Source organism: Drosophila gunungcola, unplaced genomic scaffold (genome assembly GCF_025200985.1).
Source record: "Drosophila gunungcola strain Sukarami unplaced genomic scaffold, Dgunungcola_SK_2 000018F, whole genome shotgun sequence".
Classification (NCBI taxonomy): domain Eukaryota; kingdom Metazoa; phylum Arthropoda; class Insecta; order Diptera; family Drosophilidae; genus Drosophila; species Drosophila gunungcola.
In genome coordinates, this window is record NW_026453200.1 from 810250 (window position 1) to 825313 (window position 15064).

The 15064-nt window shown below is 36.1% G+C and overlaps 2 protein-coding genes across 3 annotated transcripts; one reads left to right on the plus strand and one right to left on the minus strand.

Moving 5' to 3' along the window:
• Positions 1-3858: 3858 nt before the first annotated feature.
• LOC128263753 (RING finger protein 11) lies at positions 3859-11914 on the minus strand. 2 transcript variants are annotated; one of them, XM_052998900.1, is made up of 3 exons: positions 11763-11914; positions 7144-7269; positions 3859-4432 (listed from the first exon to the last, which is right to left on the minus strand). In XM_052998900.1, the coding sequence occupies exons 2-3, from the start codon at positions 7243-7245 to the stop codon at positions 4085-4087; spliced, it is 450 nt and encodes a 149-aa protein (XP_052854860.1). In that variant the 5' UTR covers positions 7246-7269; positions 11763-11914; the 3' UTR covers positions 3859-4084. The 2 variants fall into 2 exon arrangements, with proteins under 2 accessions (XP_052854860.1, XP_052854858.1); XM_052998898.1 differs by having other exon boundaries at positions 3859-4435.
• A 1348-nt stretch (positions 11915-13262) lies between these two features.
• LOC128263765 (zinc transporter ZIP9-B) lies at positions 13263-14894 on the plus strand. The gene is made up of 3 exons (XM_052998936.1): positions 13263-13476; positions 13931-14213; positions 14283-14894. Exons 1-3 carry the CDS (start codon positions 13378-13380, stop codon positions 14780-14782), a joined length of 882 nt encoding a protein of 293 aa, XP_052854896.1. The 5' UTR covers positions 13263-13377; the 3' UTR covers positions 14783-14894.
• The last annotated feature ends 170 nt before the right edge of the window (positions 14895-15064 follow it).

Consider the following 15064-nt stretch of genomic DNA (forward strand, 5'->3'; position numbering starts at 1 on the left):
GTAGCAAAAGGATTCAGACAATGAAATGTTTGTTGGTCCTTACCAGTATTAATATATGGCGACAATTTAAGCGCAATTAACCTTGTAAAGAATCCCATTTTTCATGCAAGAAGCAAGCACATAGATACTAAGTATCATCACATAAGGAAATGTTATGAAGAAAAACGTATTGATTTGAAATATTTTCCAACGAATAAAATGGAACCAGACATATTAACAAAGAATTTACAAAAGACAAATCATGCGAAATGTACAAGATTCCTTGGTCTACATGTATTGTAAACTTGCCAGTATTGAACAGGAGTGCGGATTTGGCCATTCTAGCAAGAGATTATATGTACGGCAACCCTGCATAGCTTAGATTGTTCTTTCTTCTTCTTCATAACAAAATGTAGCTAATAAACTCGAATACCAAGTGGTTATCTTTTACTTATCTTTCACGAGCTAATATTCCACGGCGCGTTTTAAGCTCTAAATTAAAAACACTTTAAGATTAACCTTTGAAAGGGTGCAATGGGAAGGGAAACGATACTGAAAATTCTGCCTGGCGCGTGCCAGGGCTACCCGACCATAACAATGACTTGTAATCAGCATTCGTTGCGAGCAGACGCGTTTTTCATTTCGTTATGACTCCATTTACGTGCTCTGATTGCAATGTTGCCGTTACGCCTGCTCAGCTTCGCGGTTTTAAGGCACTTCTTGTGTTGATTTGTTTGAAGAGGCAATAAAATTGCTAACCAACATGCCGAATCTATTATGGCAATGTGATAGCTGCGTAGTGAGCAAGGACTCGCACTTAAAAACAGACGAGAATATTGAGGAACATCGTGAACTTAAAAGCCTATACTTGCATTTAAATACAAAGTTTTAAATCGCTTTTCCCGAATCTGTGGAGGCCCCGGCTAATGTTAACACCAACAAGCGGAAGAAGGAAAAAGTTGCTAACAAGCCTCCGGCTTCATCAGACCATAACCCTCCCACAGAGGGCTTTAAGGTTGTTTTCAAGAAAAGTAAGAAGAATCGTAACAACAAGACGCGTATTATTGGTTCGGCGCTCGCTTGTGATCAACTTGTAGAATCGCCGAGCAAAAGAATTTTGCATACTGGCAAATTCGCTGCAAACACAAAGCCAGAGGCGCTGACAAGTTAAAAGTAAATTCAGACAGCATGTCATGCTATTCATTAACAAAAAAAGGTGTAGATCTTAGCACTCTGAAGTTCATTAACTTTAAGCTTGGAGTCCCGGAGCAGTATTATCAGACTGTCTTCAGTGGTGTTTTCTGGCCATAATCAGTTAGGGTGACCCGGTTCATTCACAGGGATAGAGAGCACTTGGAGTCTACCATGGTGGACACATTGGGTGGAGAACCATTATATACATCTACCCCTGCCAAGCTTCCATCAAAAAACCCCCAGTAATCGACGTCACTGCGGTTTACTTTCGTGCATCATTTATAACTGCAGTTCTCAACTTCATCACCAACAACAAATGCATAAGCTGGTGTTTAAGCCGCTCGCCCTCTACATCGTTCTTTTCGGAGTTTCGCTCTCTCATCATCATGCAGCTTCATACACTCAGTCGCTTATGACGTCAGTTTTTTCTGATGCACCCAGTGCATATGATACTAGCGCGCTCCTCACATTGGCGCTCTATCCACCTCCTGCAGCCTCGCCGCCTCGCCTTACTCATGGATGGCTGAGCGATTGCGTTGAAATATCACTCTCTTCACACCTATATTTGCAACAACAACTACATCGGATGACTTTGCTCTTTTCTTTATGCTCCCTACTTGAAATGTGTCCGCTCCTATACAGCGCTCTCTTCGGAGTTGCGCTCCCTTCACCTCCCGCTACATCGGCGCTTCGGCCGACGCTTGGATGGCTTAGCGGTGTTTATCATGGTTGCCAACGGGAAATTGTAAAATCTTACTTTTTTGCGGACGCTTGCTCTCTCCACACGTTTTTCTTCTATTGCCTCTCTTTGATGATGAGCTTTCTGCATTGCACTCCCAAGAGCACTCACCGATTCTGGAAGTATCTGCAAGTAGGTCTTCTACGATTGTGCGAATGAATTGCAACTATAACCTTCGTCATGATAATCTCCCACTACCAAAACGTATCCGGACTGAAATATTGCGTACGGCTCTGAATGGTTTTTTTGGACTTGCGGCGCAAAGGCTGCCTGTGGATTTGACTTTCGTTATGAAGCTATGGCAACGGTTTCAAAAAATTCATCAGACAAAAGAATTGGAAGTAATTGCCTTAAAATTTACTTTCAAAACATTTCTGGAATGAGAACCAAAACTCAGTCCGTCTTCATGAGCACTTCCAACATCGGTTATGACAAAGTAATATTGGTTGAAACCTGGCTCAACCCCAATTTCAACTCCAATGAGTTCTTCGATACAAACTTTTTCCATGTCTATCGCAAGGATAGTGACTTCAGCAGAATGAAGTGCGAGAGAGGTAGAGGTGTCATCGTGGCTGTCCGCCGTACCTTCTCCTGCTGCACAGCTTTACTTTCAAACGAGGACTCTCTTCTGGACCAGTTGGCTGTCGAGGTATCTGGATTGTCTGGGAAGACTGTAATAGTTTCTTCTTATATTCCCCCTGGAAGTGACTTTACGTTTTTTCAGGCGCATATGAATAACATTGCCAGCTTACATGCCAGCATAAATGACTTTGTTGGTGTCGATGTGACAGGAGATTGTAATTTGGTCATGTGATCCGTAATCCCACGCTATGGTGCCTGGCAATGTACACCAGCCACATGAAATTATTGTCATTGATGATTGTTACAGTTCTATTTATGATGTTCATCATAAGCCCTTAATGCTTTGTTATTGAATTTTATAATATTTTACCAGTTGTTAACTTAATAATAATTGATCATAACTTAATAATAATTTTGATCATGCCAGCTTAGTTGCCGTAAGTGATTGCCTTACGTCCATGGATTGGGTTTCCGCTATCAATTGCTTGCATTTATTCAAAGAAATTTTCTTCTTTTATACTGTCAACTATTTATTAACAATAGCCGGGATAGTCGGGACTATAAAAGATTTTATTTTAATTTAAAGGTATTTTATGAAATTTGTTTTTAAACAGCATATCTTTGAACATAAAAGATTTTATTTTAATTTAAAGGTATTTTATTAAATTTGTTCTTAAAAATCATATATTTGAACACATCACTTATTGTTTTGAATGTTGCTTGGAAAATACTGAAATTCGCACTCATTTTTAGGTTCTATTTGCTAAGAAATTATTTTTTTTAATTTGTAAGTCCTTGAGTCAAAAACTCGTGCTAGAGATAAGCCTGACACCGAGAAACTTGAATGTTTTACACACTCCAGTTGGATTCCTTTTAGTAGCCAGTTTTCATTTCTCGAAAGAAAAGCACATCCACCGTTATCTTCGAATCAGATCATATCCCTCAACATTTCAAAACTTTCAGCCCCTAGGGACATGTTAACAAATGAGAAGAGGAATAGGTTAAGAATGCATTCTTGTTAAACTCTGTTGTTGGTATCAAAACAATTCGATGGTTTTCGTCTATCCAACACACATATTTCGTTAGACAGTGCTAGTTTGGTTGAGAGTCCGAGTAGGCCTAGTTTTTTAATGAAGTGGTTTTTTATAGAGGTATGTTCGCCATCTTGATCACCGTGTGTCCTAGCTTTTTACTACTGCCACTTTTTAATAAGAAGACATTTCTAATTTTATTAAAAATCTTATTTTATTTTCTAATCGTGTATACCAAGACTTATGTGTTAACTTTTATCGAAATGTTATAGATAAGGAAATGTATAAATAGATTTATGTACACAAAATGATATAACTTTTTAGTTTGAGCTCTCGAGTGTTTCATTTATAATTTATTTAAATTTACACTACAATGAATAAAATATTATAATACGTTTTGAATATAAAACATTAACAATTTATTAAAAAAGAAAACAATTAATCCGATTTAAATGTATAAATCAATATTATTTTTTGCCTGTCACAATACAAAAAAGTTGATTTTCCCGAAATACTTTAAAGCAAACCCATTATAAATATACTATCGGTTTTTTAAACGCTATGTCGATTCATAGCTCGTCAGCAAGGCAGCATCAACAGGCTCTAAGCAACTGGGACATGTTAGACTTCTTAACAACCAATCGTCTATACATTTGACATGATAAATATGCATGCAAGGAAGATAGCGCACGGCTTCATCAACACAAAATTCAGCCATGCAAATTACACACTCCCGTGCTTTTTTCGAGCTCCCGTCATATATTCCAATAGGTAAATGTTGCATTAATCCAATACGCTTAGCAATCTTTACTTCATTTTCGTCGGAAAGTTGACGATTAATAGAAGATGGTGGGTGAGTAACGGATGCAGAGGACGTGGGGTAAAACACTTGTTGATACTGCTCGTCCTGCTGAAATAAAAATTAAAATGAAAGTAAGGTTTATAAGGTAATAAAAAAAAGTAACATGGATTTATAAGAGTTTCCCAACTACGAATGTAGTAACCAACAAACTTGGTTAGGACTTTATCAAAAAAATACTTCAATAATTTTTACGTCATGGGCCACTTTTGATTAATTGGTGATTTCATTTAATTATACAAGATAACTAAAACAACATTCTACTATTTCTTCTATAAATAAAAATGAGATGTTTGAAAATGTTCTAATATAGTAAGAAATGCTTTGCTGTTGCTGGCTTTGCGGATGTATACTGTGGATGGTGCGGCACTTTTTGGAAAGGTTTTTAAAGTTTAAATTGTTAAAAAACTACTCACGTTGGGACTCAACCCTATTCAATGCTACTGGTTATGATTCGTAGACGATCAGTACAAATAAGAGACCCTTACCAAACCCAGCCGTCCTATTGGGGCGCAATATCACTTTCATGTAATAGTTTGAGCTACAATGATTCAAACTAAGATAATATGGTTCCTAGTAATTCTTTTGGATAATAACACCCACGCTTTGACGTTCTGTATATCAACATGCAGATCAATAAAAGTCAATACAATATCAAACAAGAAAGGAAGCAAGCTTCGGCAGGCCGAAGTTCATATACCCTTGCAGCTTTTGCAAAAATTAAACATTAAACGAAGTTGATATAATTAAAATTATAATTCTGAACTGTCAAACTATTGAAAAGCCAAAAAGAATTTTTGAAAAAAATTACAAAATAGAAAAGTAACATTTTTTTGTAAATTTATTTTTTACATATTTTTATTGTTCCTATGGGAGCTTTATGTTATAGTCGACCGATTTTGATGAAATTTAAACCGTAATTTTGAAATATTTAACCATTACTATATGGCGAATAACTTAAAAAAAACAGAAAAATTTTTTATTTATTTTCCCGATTGTTCCTATGGGAGCTATATGCTATAGTCGTCCGATCCGGCTCGTTCCGACTTATATACTACCTGCAATAGAAAGACAACGTTTGGGAAAGTTTCATGCAGATAGCTTTAAAACGTAGAGACAAGTTTGGGTAAAAACGAACGGACAGACAGACAGACGGACATGGCTAGATCGACTCCCCTAGTGATGCTGATCAAGGATATATATACCTAATAGGGTCGGAAATGTCTCCTTCACTGCGTTGCAAACTTCTGACTGAAATTATAATACCCTCTGCAAGGATATAAAATTGCCAGCTGTTTTTTTAAGTGTGCATTCTACAAAATTTTTCTTTACTTTTGCCCTTCTGCTGCTGCTTGGTCGCCGTTCGGTCGCTGCAGTAGAGAAAACGAAAGAACTGTAAGCGGCAGATAAAGGTGCTGCACGCACTTAGCTTCTAGTGTTGTCTACGCAGTTCGACAGATGGCGCCACCTAAACATCGACTGTATTGTAGGGGGAATACTAAGTTTTAAGTTTTTTGGCTGAGTAACGGGTATCTAATAGTCGGGAAACTCGACTATAGCGTTCTCTCTTTGTTTTTTAAAATTAAATTTAATTTATGACATATTATTATAAAACCCAACTGGAAAATCAAAGAATAAATAAAATTCTTACTTAAAAATGGTTTCCCTTTTGTAAGGGATTTTAGCCGTATATTTTAGAATAAAAACGCCATTAATTTTAAAATGTATTTTACAGAAGAAGGCAACTTTCTCGTTTTAAGGTTTATTTTAGCGAGGCTAAGGTTTTTAGTCACGTTTAGAACTTTTGAGCAAAATATTTTCATATGGTAACAGTGGCCGTTGACTTTCTTTTATTTTTTCTTCCAACTAAGCCATATGTCTTTCGTACTCAAACTTTAAACGCCTTTATCTCGAAATTCCATCTGATCTACTAGGCCGGCTTCATTCAAATTGTTTAAAATAGTCAGTAAAGACCCGGCTATTGCATAACCCTCGGTATTTATTGTATGGTAATATTCAATAACGATTGAAGCTGTGAATGTTAAAAAAAAACGATTAAAAAACAAAAAATCACAATAATAATAAAGATAATTGAGTCGATAGTCATTTATTTGGTCTTCACTTTGCTTCTTGTGTTTCAGAAGACACAAGTTGAGAAATCATGACGACATAAGATCGTCCATAAAGTGGACGGATATTAATGAAAATTAAACTATGTTTAAATGTTTTAAATCAATAAATAAGAAAGCTCCATGTCACCCATAATTGCAATTCGGTCAGGCGACGTTTCAATGGCTCCAGCAAACAACTCATTATTTCGTGTATTTTCAATAAAATTTAAGCAACACAAGCTCAAGAACTTTCACCGCCCCTTCTCCTGGACCAATTAATTTTTCTAAAGTCTTGGTATGCAATCCTTATTCATTCAGCGATACCTTTAGATTAATGTATTACTCATTACGATCGGACCATCACAGCAGGTTTTCAATTGTACGGCTATATATTAGTCTCCTATGCACACGCTCTTGGTGCGCATTGTCACTACACTTTCGTCTCTTACTTAATGAGTATCTATTATAGTATAATAGATGTTTGGAAAACCACGCTCGCGAACGTTGTAGAAACATAAGATCTATATTCAAACCCTGATTATGGTGAGAAAGGACTAGATCCCTCCACGGTGTCGCAGATCTCTTACTAAAATTAATATTAACGAAATACAATTACTTACTTTTATACTTATATATACTCGTACTTACATGATATAATGGCTGTGTTCCGATGGTTTGCCCGCTAAAACTTTCATTGCCTCGTAAAAGTGAAATGTCGTCTGAAGTGCTAATTTTCAAGCAATTTCCCATTTTATCCGTTCTAAAAAGATTTAACTGAAAACCATATACATTAAGATGGGGCACATTTTTAATAATGTAGTTTTACAGCATGTTTGAAATGTTTTTTAAAAGATAAAACAATTTTTATCAATCGAGAATCGCATTATGGACATGATATAAAAAGTATAAATATCTTCGAATATTCGACAAATATTAATGTTGTATCACCGTAGTAAAGTATTATTTAATACAACTTTTTGTTTTTATGGAACTTTTATAAGAAGTACAATTGCAACACTCTTTATCAGAAAAAGCTTGACTCCAAATACATTACATTCTTGGCCAGTGCTAGTATCATCAACCTAAAATAGTACCCCAAAAAACTTTTCGTCTTTGGTAGAAAAATGCTTCTACCAATCACTTGAAAATAGATAAATTATTCCAGACAACTTAATTTAGAAAAGCATGTCACCCTACTGACATTTTAAAGATGCTGCTGTAATGTAAATGGGTTTTTAAACTATCTTTTTACATGGATTTCAAATTATCGGAGTGGTAGGTCACTAAGCTGATCCAAGTTACTTTAGGCGTGACACAGGAAAGCCACCTTGGCCCATTTCTTTTTGGTTTATTTATTAACGATCTCCCTTCAGTCTTGACAAAGTCTTAAGTTATGCCTGCAATACTGCTATATTTTCCGCAGTTCAAACTTACAAACGGATCTTGACGCCTTTCCAACGTAGTGTTGTGAAAATCGATTGAACTTAAATAGCGCTAAATGCAAAATAATTGTCATTCTGTGGGTTGGCACAGTGTGCCATGTATACTTTGGGTGGGTGTGAGTTGACTAGAATTAGACAAATTGATGACCTTGGCGTCCTGCTGGACGCTTGGAATAATAAAAAGATGGTCAAAGGAAGTCGATGATCCGTATGTCACAAAGACCTTATTTATTTCAATAGATCGTCCAATCCTGGATTACTGCTCACCAGTTTGGCGTCCCAAATATGGTGTGCATATAGACCAAATGGAGTTTGTTCAAAAAAACTTTTTAATATTTGCTCTACAGGCCTTAACTGGGATGCAAACCTTGTCTTACCATCTTACTCTAGTAGACTCTCCAACCTTAGAATGTTGCTTGGTAATACTTTTATTTGTAAACTTATACAGGGGGATGTGGAGAGTACCGAACTACTGGCCTACTACATTGCTCAATGCCTAATCGTATCACTACAAACTATATTCCTCTTATTTTGAAACATTGTAGGTCAAACTATGTTAAAACTAGAAAAAAAGGCATATGTTCACATCTTTTAACAATTATTTCTTTGAAAGCTTTAAGACAACGACGTCCGATCGGCAAGCGCTTTTACCCTGATCAAAATTGGGTAAATAAATAAGACTTGCAAAAATTTGACGTATGCATAAAAAAAAGGATTTAGAAAGAATTATGTCATTAGCTTATATACATATTGCGTGCGGTTAGCAATGTAAATTCCACCGTCAAGGAATAGCCGGGAGATTTTTCGCACTGCAAAACCTTACGGACCATCTTTGAAAGAGGTGCTTGATGGTGGATGGTTCTCTGTGGGACTAGGCCATTACCCTTCAGTTCTGAAATGCATCATTATCAGTAATTCATCAGTATGCCGACAGCGACGAAGGCAGAGCCGACCTCTCAGACAACAGTCATAGCAAACTCAAAAAGAAATCAACCCCCACTCTCTCAATCTCTCTTTTAAAATAAAAAATCATTTTAACAGATCAAAGAAGCCAACGCAAGTGACTGTTCACCCCGTTGGACTATTTTTTTTGTAGGGTGCCGCCAAGGACAAGGCTATGCCAACCATCCAGAGACGATTAACGACTTAAAGCACGAGATTAAAGTCGCCATTGAGGCCGTTGAGGACCCTACTATCGAAAACGTGGTGAAAAATTGGACTGATATATTAATGAATTTATTTGAATAGCCATTTTAAAAAGAAAACGCTATCATCAATAAGCCAAAATGTACCAAAAATCAAAATTTTTTCAAAAACTTTTGAACGGAGCATTGGAGTTGGGATGGGTGTCATTCGACGCGTGTTTCAACATGAATGCAACGGAGCCTAACAGCTCCAATTTTCTAAATTGGTTTTTTTTTACTTTCACCGTTATTTTATCTAAACCGAATGATTTTTCCTAAAGTCTTGTTATGCAATCTCGTTAGTTAAAGCAGTACCTTTCGAGTGATATAAGTTTTATATTTCGATCCAACCATAACAGCAGATTTTAAATTCAGCGGCTCCTAAAATGCGAGATGCACTATGTGTACTGCGGTCCACAATGATTGATGAAACTTAACCAAACGTCTTCTTTCTATTGCAGGTAGTATATAAGAACTGGCCAGATCGGACTACTATATCATACAGCTCCCTTAAAAACAGGGCTGTGAAACCATTTCAATTTGGCTAAGGTTCGATTCGGGGTTCGAACCTAAACAATTGATAAGGTTCCGGCTTACGAACCGGTTTGTCAATATGCTGGAACAGGGTTCAGTTCCGCACAGGGGTTTAACAAAAAAATCTTTTTATTAAATAATAACACCAATTGTATTTTTATTGATTATCGTAAATACCTTTACATTACGTATTGTAAGACAAGTCAATTGCTAAACTGGTTTTTTAATGTAACGTTTACATGGACACTTAAAGATGTTAAAAAAATAGATTTTATTTAGCATTCCGTATGCAAAATCGTGCATGGCTTTCTGTATTAGGCAACGATAAAAATTATAAAAAATAACTTAATTGAAATTTGTCAAATACATGACGTTTAGTGTATTGCTCTGTATTTTGTACATTATTTCTTTTAGTTATTATAACAAAACAAAATCCCCTCTTAACAAGATAAAACTTCAATACGATCGCACATTCAACATACAAAATTTCTGATATTAAATTTTGTTACCGAAATGGTTAAACATTTGACTGAATAAATACACTTTTTAAATGTTCGTCCCGCTTTAACAAAGAAATTAAGTTTTTTTTTCTGCTCTGACCTTTTTCATTGCAGCGTGCCGGCTAAAAAAAAATTTTTAGATATGAACACACAATTAAAAATTAAAAAAACATTTTTTGACTATATGAAACAAAAAATACAACAGAAAAAACATTTTAAACCCAACCCGATTTAAAATAAATGGTTCAGGTTTGGCTCTGGTTCATTCTCAAAATAAATAGTCGCTAAAGCCTATGAGAGAGAGCCAAATAACCGGAGAACACTTTTCGACAGTGCCTTTTTGCACGTCGGTACTCAGATCAGCTGAAAAAATACTACAAATGTGCAGAGCGTTGCCAGACGTCTGGGATGAACTTTCGATGAATGTTTGTCAGGCCCTGGCGAAAAGAACAAAAAATTTAATTTTTGTTGTTGTTAGATTTTATCTTGCAAGCGAAAGGAGGGAAAAAACGACAAAAAATCTCCACCATTCCAATAACAAACTCTAACGTCGTTTATATTCAACATCTTCAAGTTTGCTTTCTCAAATTAATTTGTATATCAACAAGCCGAGCTAATTAACAGCTAATTGCTCGGATGAATCTAAAAACTTCGATCTCACTAGAAAGAATAAAGTTTTTTCGATGGCGAAACTGTTCGTCGATCTGAGTACTAGGCTTAAATTCTGAAATTATAAGAGGTTGGCAAAAATGGGCATTATTTATTTTTTCAAAAACAACTATTTTTAAGGGGTGGACAAACGATTTTTGTCAGAAAAAAAAAGAAAAAAGTAATTTTTAGGAGAGAGTCATACGCTTTTTGTTACAAAAAAAACATATTTTTAAGAAGTGGGCAAACGATTTTTTTTAGATTATGAAATTTTAAGAGGTGGGCAACGATTTTTGTTGGAATATAGGTAATTTTTATAAGGATGGCAAACGTCTTTTGTCAAAAAACATATTTTAATGTAGTGGGCAAACGACTGTTTATAAATTCCGAAATTTTAAGAGGTGGGCAAACATGGACATTTTTTATTTTTTCGATAAAACTATTACTATAAAAGTTTCAAATTTTCTAAAGTTTTTACTTTTTAAAAATTCTAAAAGGTGGGTTTTGCACGCCCTATATTTTCAAAACAGGAGGTCGGCAAAAAAACTAATTGGTGGTTAAAAAAATGAGCAAACGGTTCCGCTTTTCAAATTTTAAAAATTCGATTTTAGTCGACACAACTTCTTTGAGCTCATCTTCTGTGTTCATTTTTTTTTAGCATACACATGTAAAACGATTCCGGAGGTACCAACAACGAAACATTTTAAAACTGCCATATGAACGATCGAAAAGTGATTTAATGTACATATGTACGTATGTAATTTTATTTTAAAGCCAATATAGTCGCTTTAAAGAACATAGCATTTGTGCTAAAGATGCTAGGGTATATCAACATTGGCTTTCTGAAAATATATTTTTCTTTCTTTGTTGACATTAATTTTGATACACGAATGACATATAAACGCAGTACTTATTTACTATTAGTTAAAAGGCAATGCACCCATGTCAATTAAACTTACGTTGTATTATTAAACGTAGTGCAAGCTATATATCGAGTATTTACTTATTTAAGAATATATGTCCGAAATCATCAATGTTATCTTTATAAGTATGACCGTATATCATAATAATACCACAAAATGTAATTTTGTACAAGAGTTCCAAAAAAGTTGGTGGTATTCCTTAAACTGTGAAGTGTGTAGCCTAGTACTCAAATCGACGAAACCCGTTCATATAAGAAAAAGCAAGAGGCAAGTAACTAGCGGATACTATTCAAAGAAACTTTTTACCTAACTAAGATCGACGAAATAAATGCCAGAAAATTACTTGAACGTTCGATAGCATAGCATAGTCCCACAGAGCCCATCCAAGCGAAACGCTTGGAAATTTTGAGATATGTGAAACTCCGATTTCCTCAGAGCATCAACTTTCCGATTTCAGCTGATCTGAACAGCTGTGACTTGTCAAAACATAAACAAAGTCAGAAGTTCAACCAACTATGTTTATATTTTGACTGTTCAGATCAGCTGAAATCGAAAGGTTGATGTGCTCTATGGAAACCGGAGTTTCACTTTTTTCAAAAATCTCAACGGTTTTTCAGGGATATACTACGTGGCAGGAGGCTAGCACCGAATAAACATCGACAAACTATCGCACAAATTAGTTCGTCAAATTTTAACGGCAGACGTATGCCCTCTTTCCACAAAGGTTTTTCAGGGATGGACTGCGTGGAAAGAGGGCTGCACTGCACAAACATCGGCTAACTATTGCATAAATTAGTCCGTCAAAGTCCGTTAGATATTAACGGCGGACTGGAAAGTTTTTGGAACGGCAAAACCTTATGGATCCCTTCAATAGATGGTGGAAGGTGGCTGGATCTCTGTGGAAATACCCTATTACTGGAAAATTTTCGAAACGACAAAACCTTAAGGACCTTTCGTTCAACGGATGGGTTGGGATTTTTGATGGATGGTCGACTGGTGTTCCCATAGAGCCACCATCCGCCATTTTTATGAGGGCTCTTTAGCTCTATCAAACTCCCTTAGAAGTCTTTTTGCCGGCTTTTATTTTATTTAATTGGTATTTGTTAGTGGATAAATGGATAAATAATGGCTTTTAGCAAACTACCACAGAGCCCATCCAAGCGAAACGGTTGGGATTTTCGATGGATGGCTGTACTGGTGTTCCCATAGAGCCACCATCAACTTTCTACCATCCATCGTCAACAAAGATAGCCGCCATACAAATTAAAATTCTTTCGTTCCAACGAAGAAACATAAACAAAGATGGTTGACTTGTTGACTTTGTTTACGTGTTGACGAGCCACAGCTTTTCAGATCAGATGAAATCGGAAGGTGGAAGGTTGATGTGCTCTGTGGAAATCAAAGTTTCATATTTGTTCAAAATTCCAACCGTTTCCAACGTATAGACTGTGTGGAAAGAGGGCATTACTCACTTTTCTGGATGTGGGAATAGGGTATAACGCTCCAAAGTGGCACGTCGCGCTGTGGCAATGCGACGATACTAAAGAGATTCAAAAATACGTCAGGAACTGCCCTCTCTAATTATAAATTGAGTTGGCAAAACATGTAAACCTTGGTTATATTATGCCCATTTAAACCTAATTGGGCAGTCATGGCTGAGGAAACTTTTATTCTCATTTTATTAGTTTTGGTTATGCTTGTTGGCTCATACTTGGCCGGTAGCATTCCGATGCTGATGAAGTTGAGTGAGGTTGGTACCTATACAGAGACATTTATGAAAATAAATTTACTTTCAATTATATAGTGGCTAGCAGCTTATTAATACATGTCTAAAAAAAATGTATCTTCTGTTATGTATTTTAAATTCATAAAATGTTGTGCAGTTGTAGGCTACAGGTTGCCATGACTTTATTTAAAATTGAAGGAAAATTGTAGACAATAACATACAAATAAAAATCCCTTTAAATACACTTCTGGTGTTTGGAAAGCTATACAGCGGTACCTGTTGGCGAAGAAACATAAGTTTGTATGGCAGTTTCACTCAGGAGTACCCAAATATAGTAGAAAAGTACAAGAAGTTTTAGAAGATGAAACTCGTGATCCTCTGTAATTTGATTAGTTTTTTTATAGGCTTCTAAGCAGTTGAATTAAGCTATGAGCCACTGTACGCATTAATAATTTTTGGCACTGTGTATTAATTCAAGGAAAAGCTTAAATGTGTCACTGTGCTTGGCGCTGGCTTATTAGTTGGTACTGCTTTGGCTGTAATTATACCGGAAGGTATTCGTTCGCTATATGATGGTAGTGGACGCGAACATCTGACACCTGGCCCGGAGCTTCAAGATTACTCACAAACTATTGGACTTTCTCTTGTGCTTGGTTTTGTCTTTATGATGTTGGTGGACGTATCACAAAGAAAGAGCAATATTGGAGGAGACAAGAAAAATGGTGCCACGCTTACCCTTGGATTGGTAGTTCATGCTGCAGGTATTTTGTTTTTATGATTTCATTGAAAATAGAGGCTTCTAAAATCATTGCATTTTGAATTTTTTGCAGCTGACGGGGTGGCTTTGGGAGCAGCAGCCACAACAAGCCATCAGGACGTAGAGATAATTGTATTTTTAGCTATAATGCTTCATAAGGCGCCAGCAGCGTTTGGCTTAGTTACTTTCCTATTGCACGAGAAAGTGGACAGACAACAAATTCGGCGACATTTAGCCGTGTTTTCCTTATCGGCACCCCTTTTAACAGTTCTAACGTATTTTGGTATCGGCCAAGAACAGAAGGAAACGTTAAATTCAGTTAATGCTACTGGGATTGCTATGCTATTTTCGGCCGGAACTTTTTTGTACGTTGCCACCGTGCATGTTCTGCCAGAACTCACTCAGGGAGGGTGCGATTCTCATGATTATCGTTTACTAGAGGAATCTCGAGATATTGCTACTAATGACATAAATGCAGGCAACAGTATACAATCTTTAAAATATAGTGAATTGGTCATTTTGATATGTGGGGCCCTGCTGCCACTTATCATAACATTTGGACATAAGCATTAGGATAAGCATACCCACATTCCTGATAACAAAATGTAAAGGTTAAGGGAGAATATGCAATATAATTTGTGTTTTAATTGTAAAGCGGGTAATATAATAAATAATTTGTCATTGATGGGTTGGTTGGATTATTTTAGTATACACTGGAACAAAAACAAAGCACAAAGCTGTACCCACTAGCACGTCGGTTTTTTAACTCGAAAAGAAAATTGAAAACGGTTATTAATTTATTAAACTTCACTACTATGAAAATAACCATAAATCGACGTCCATCTGCACTTTGTT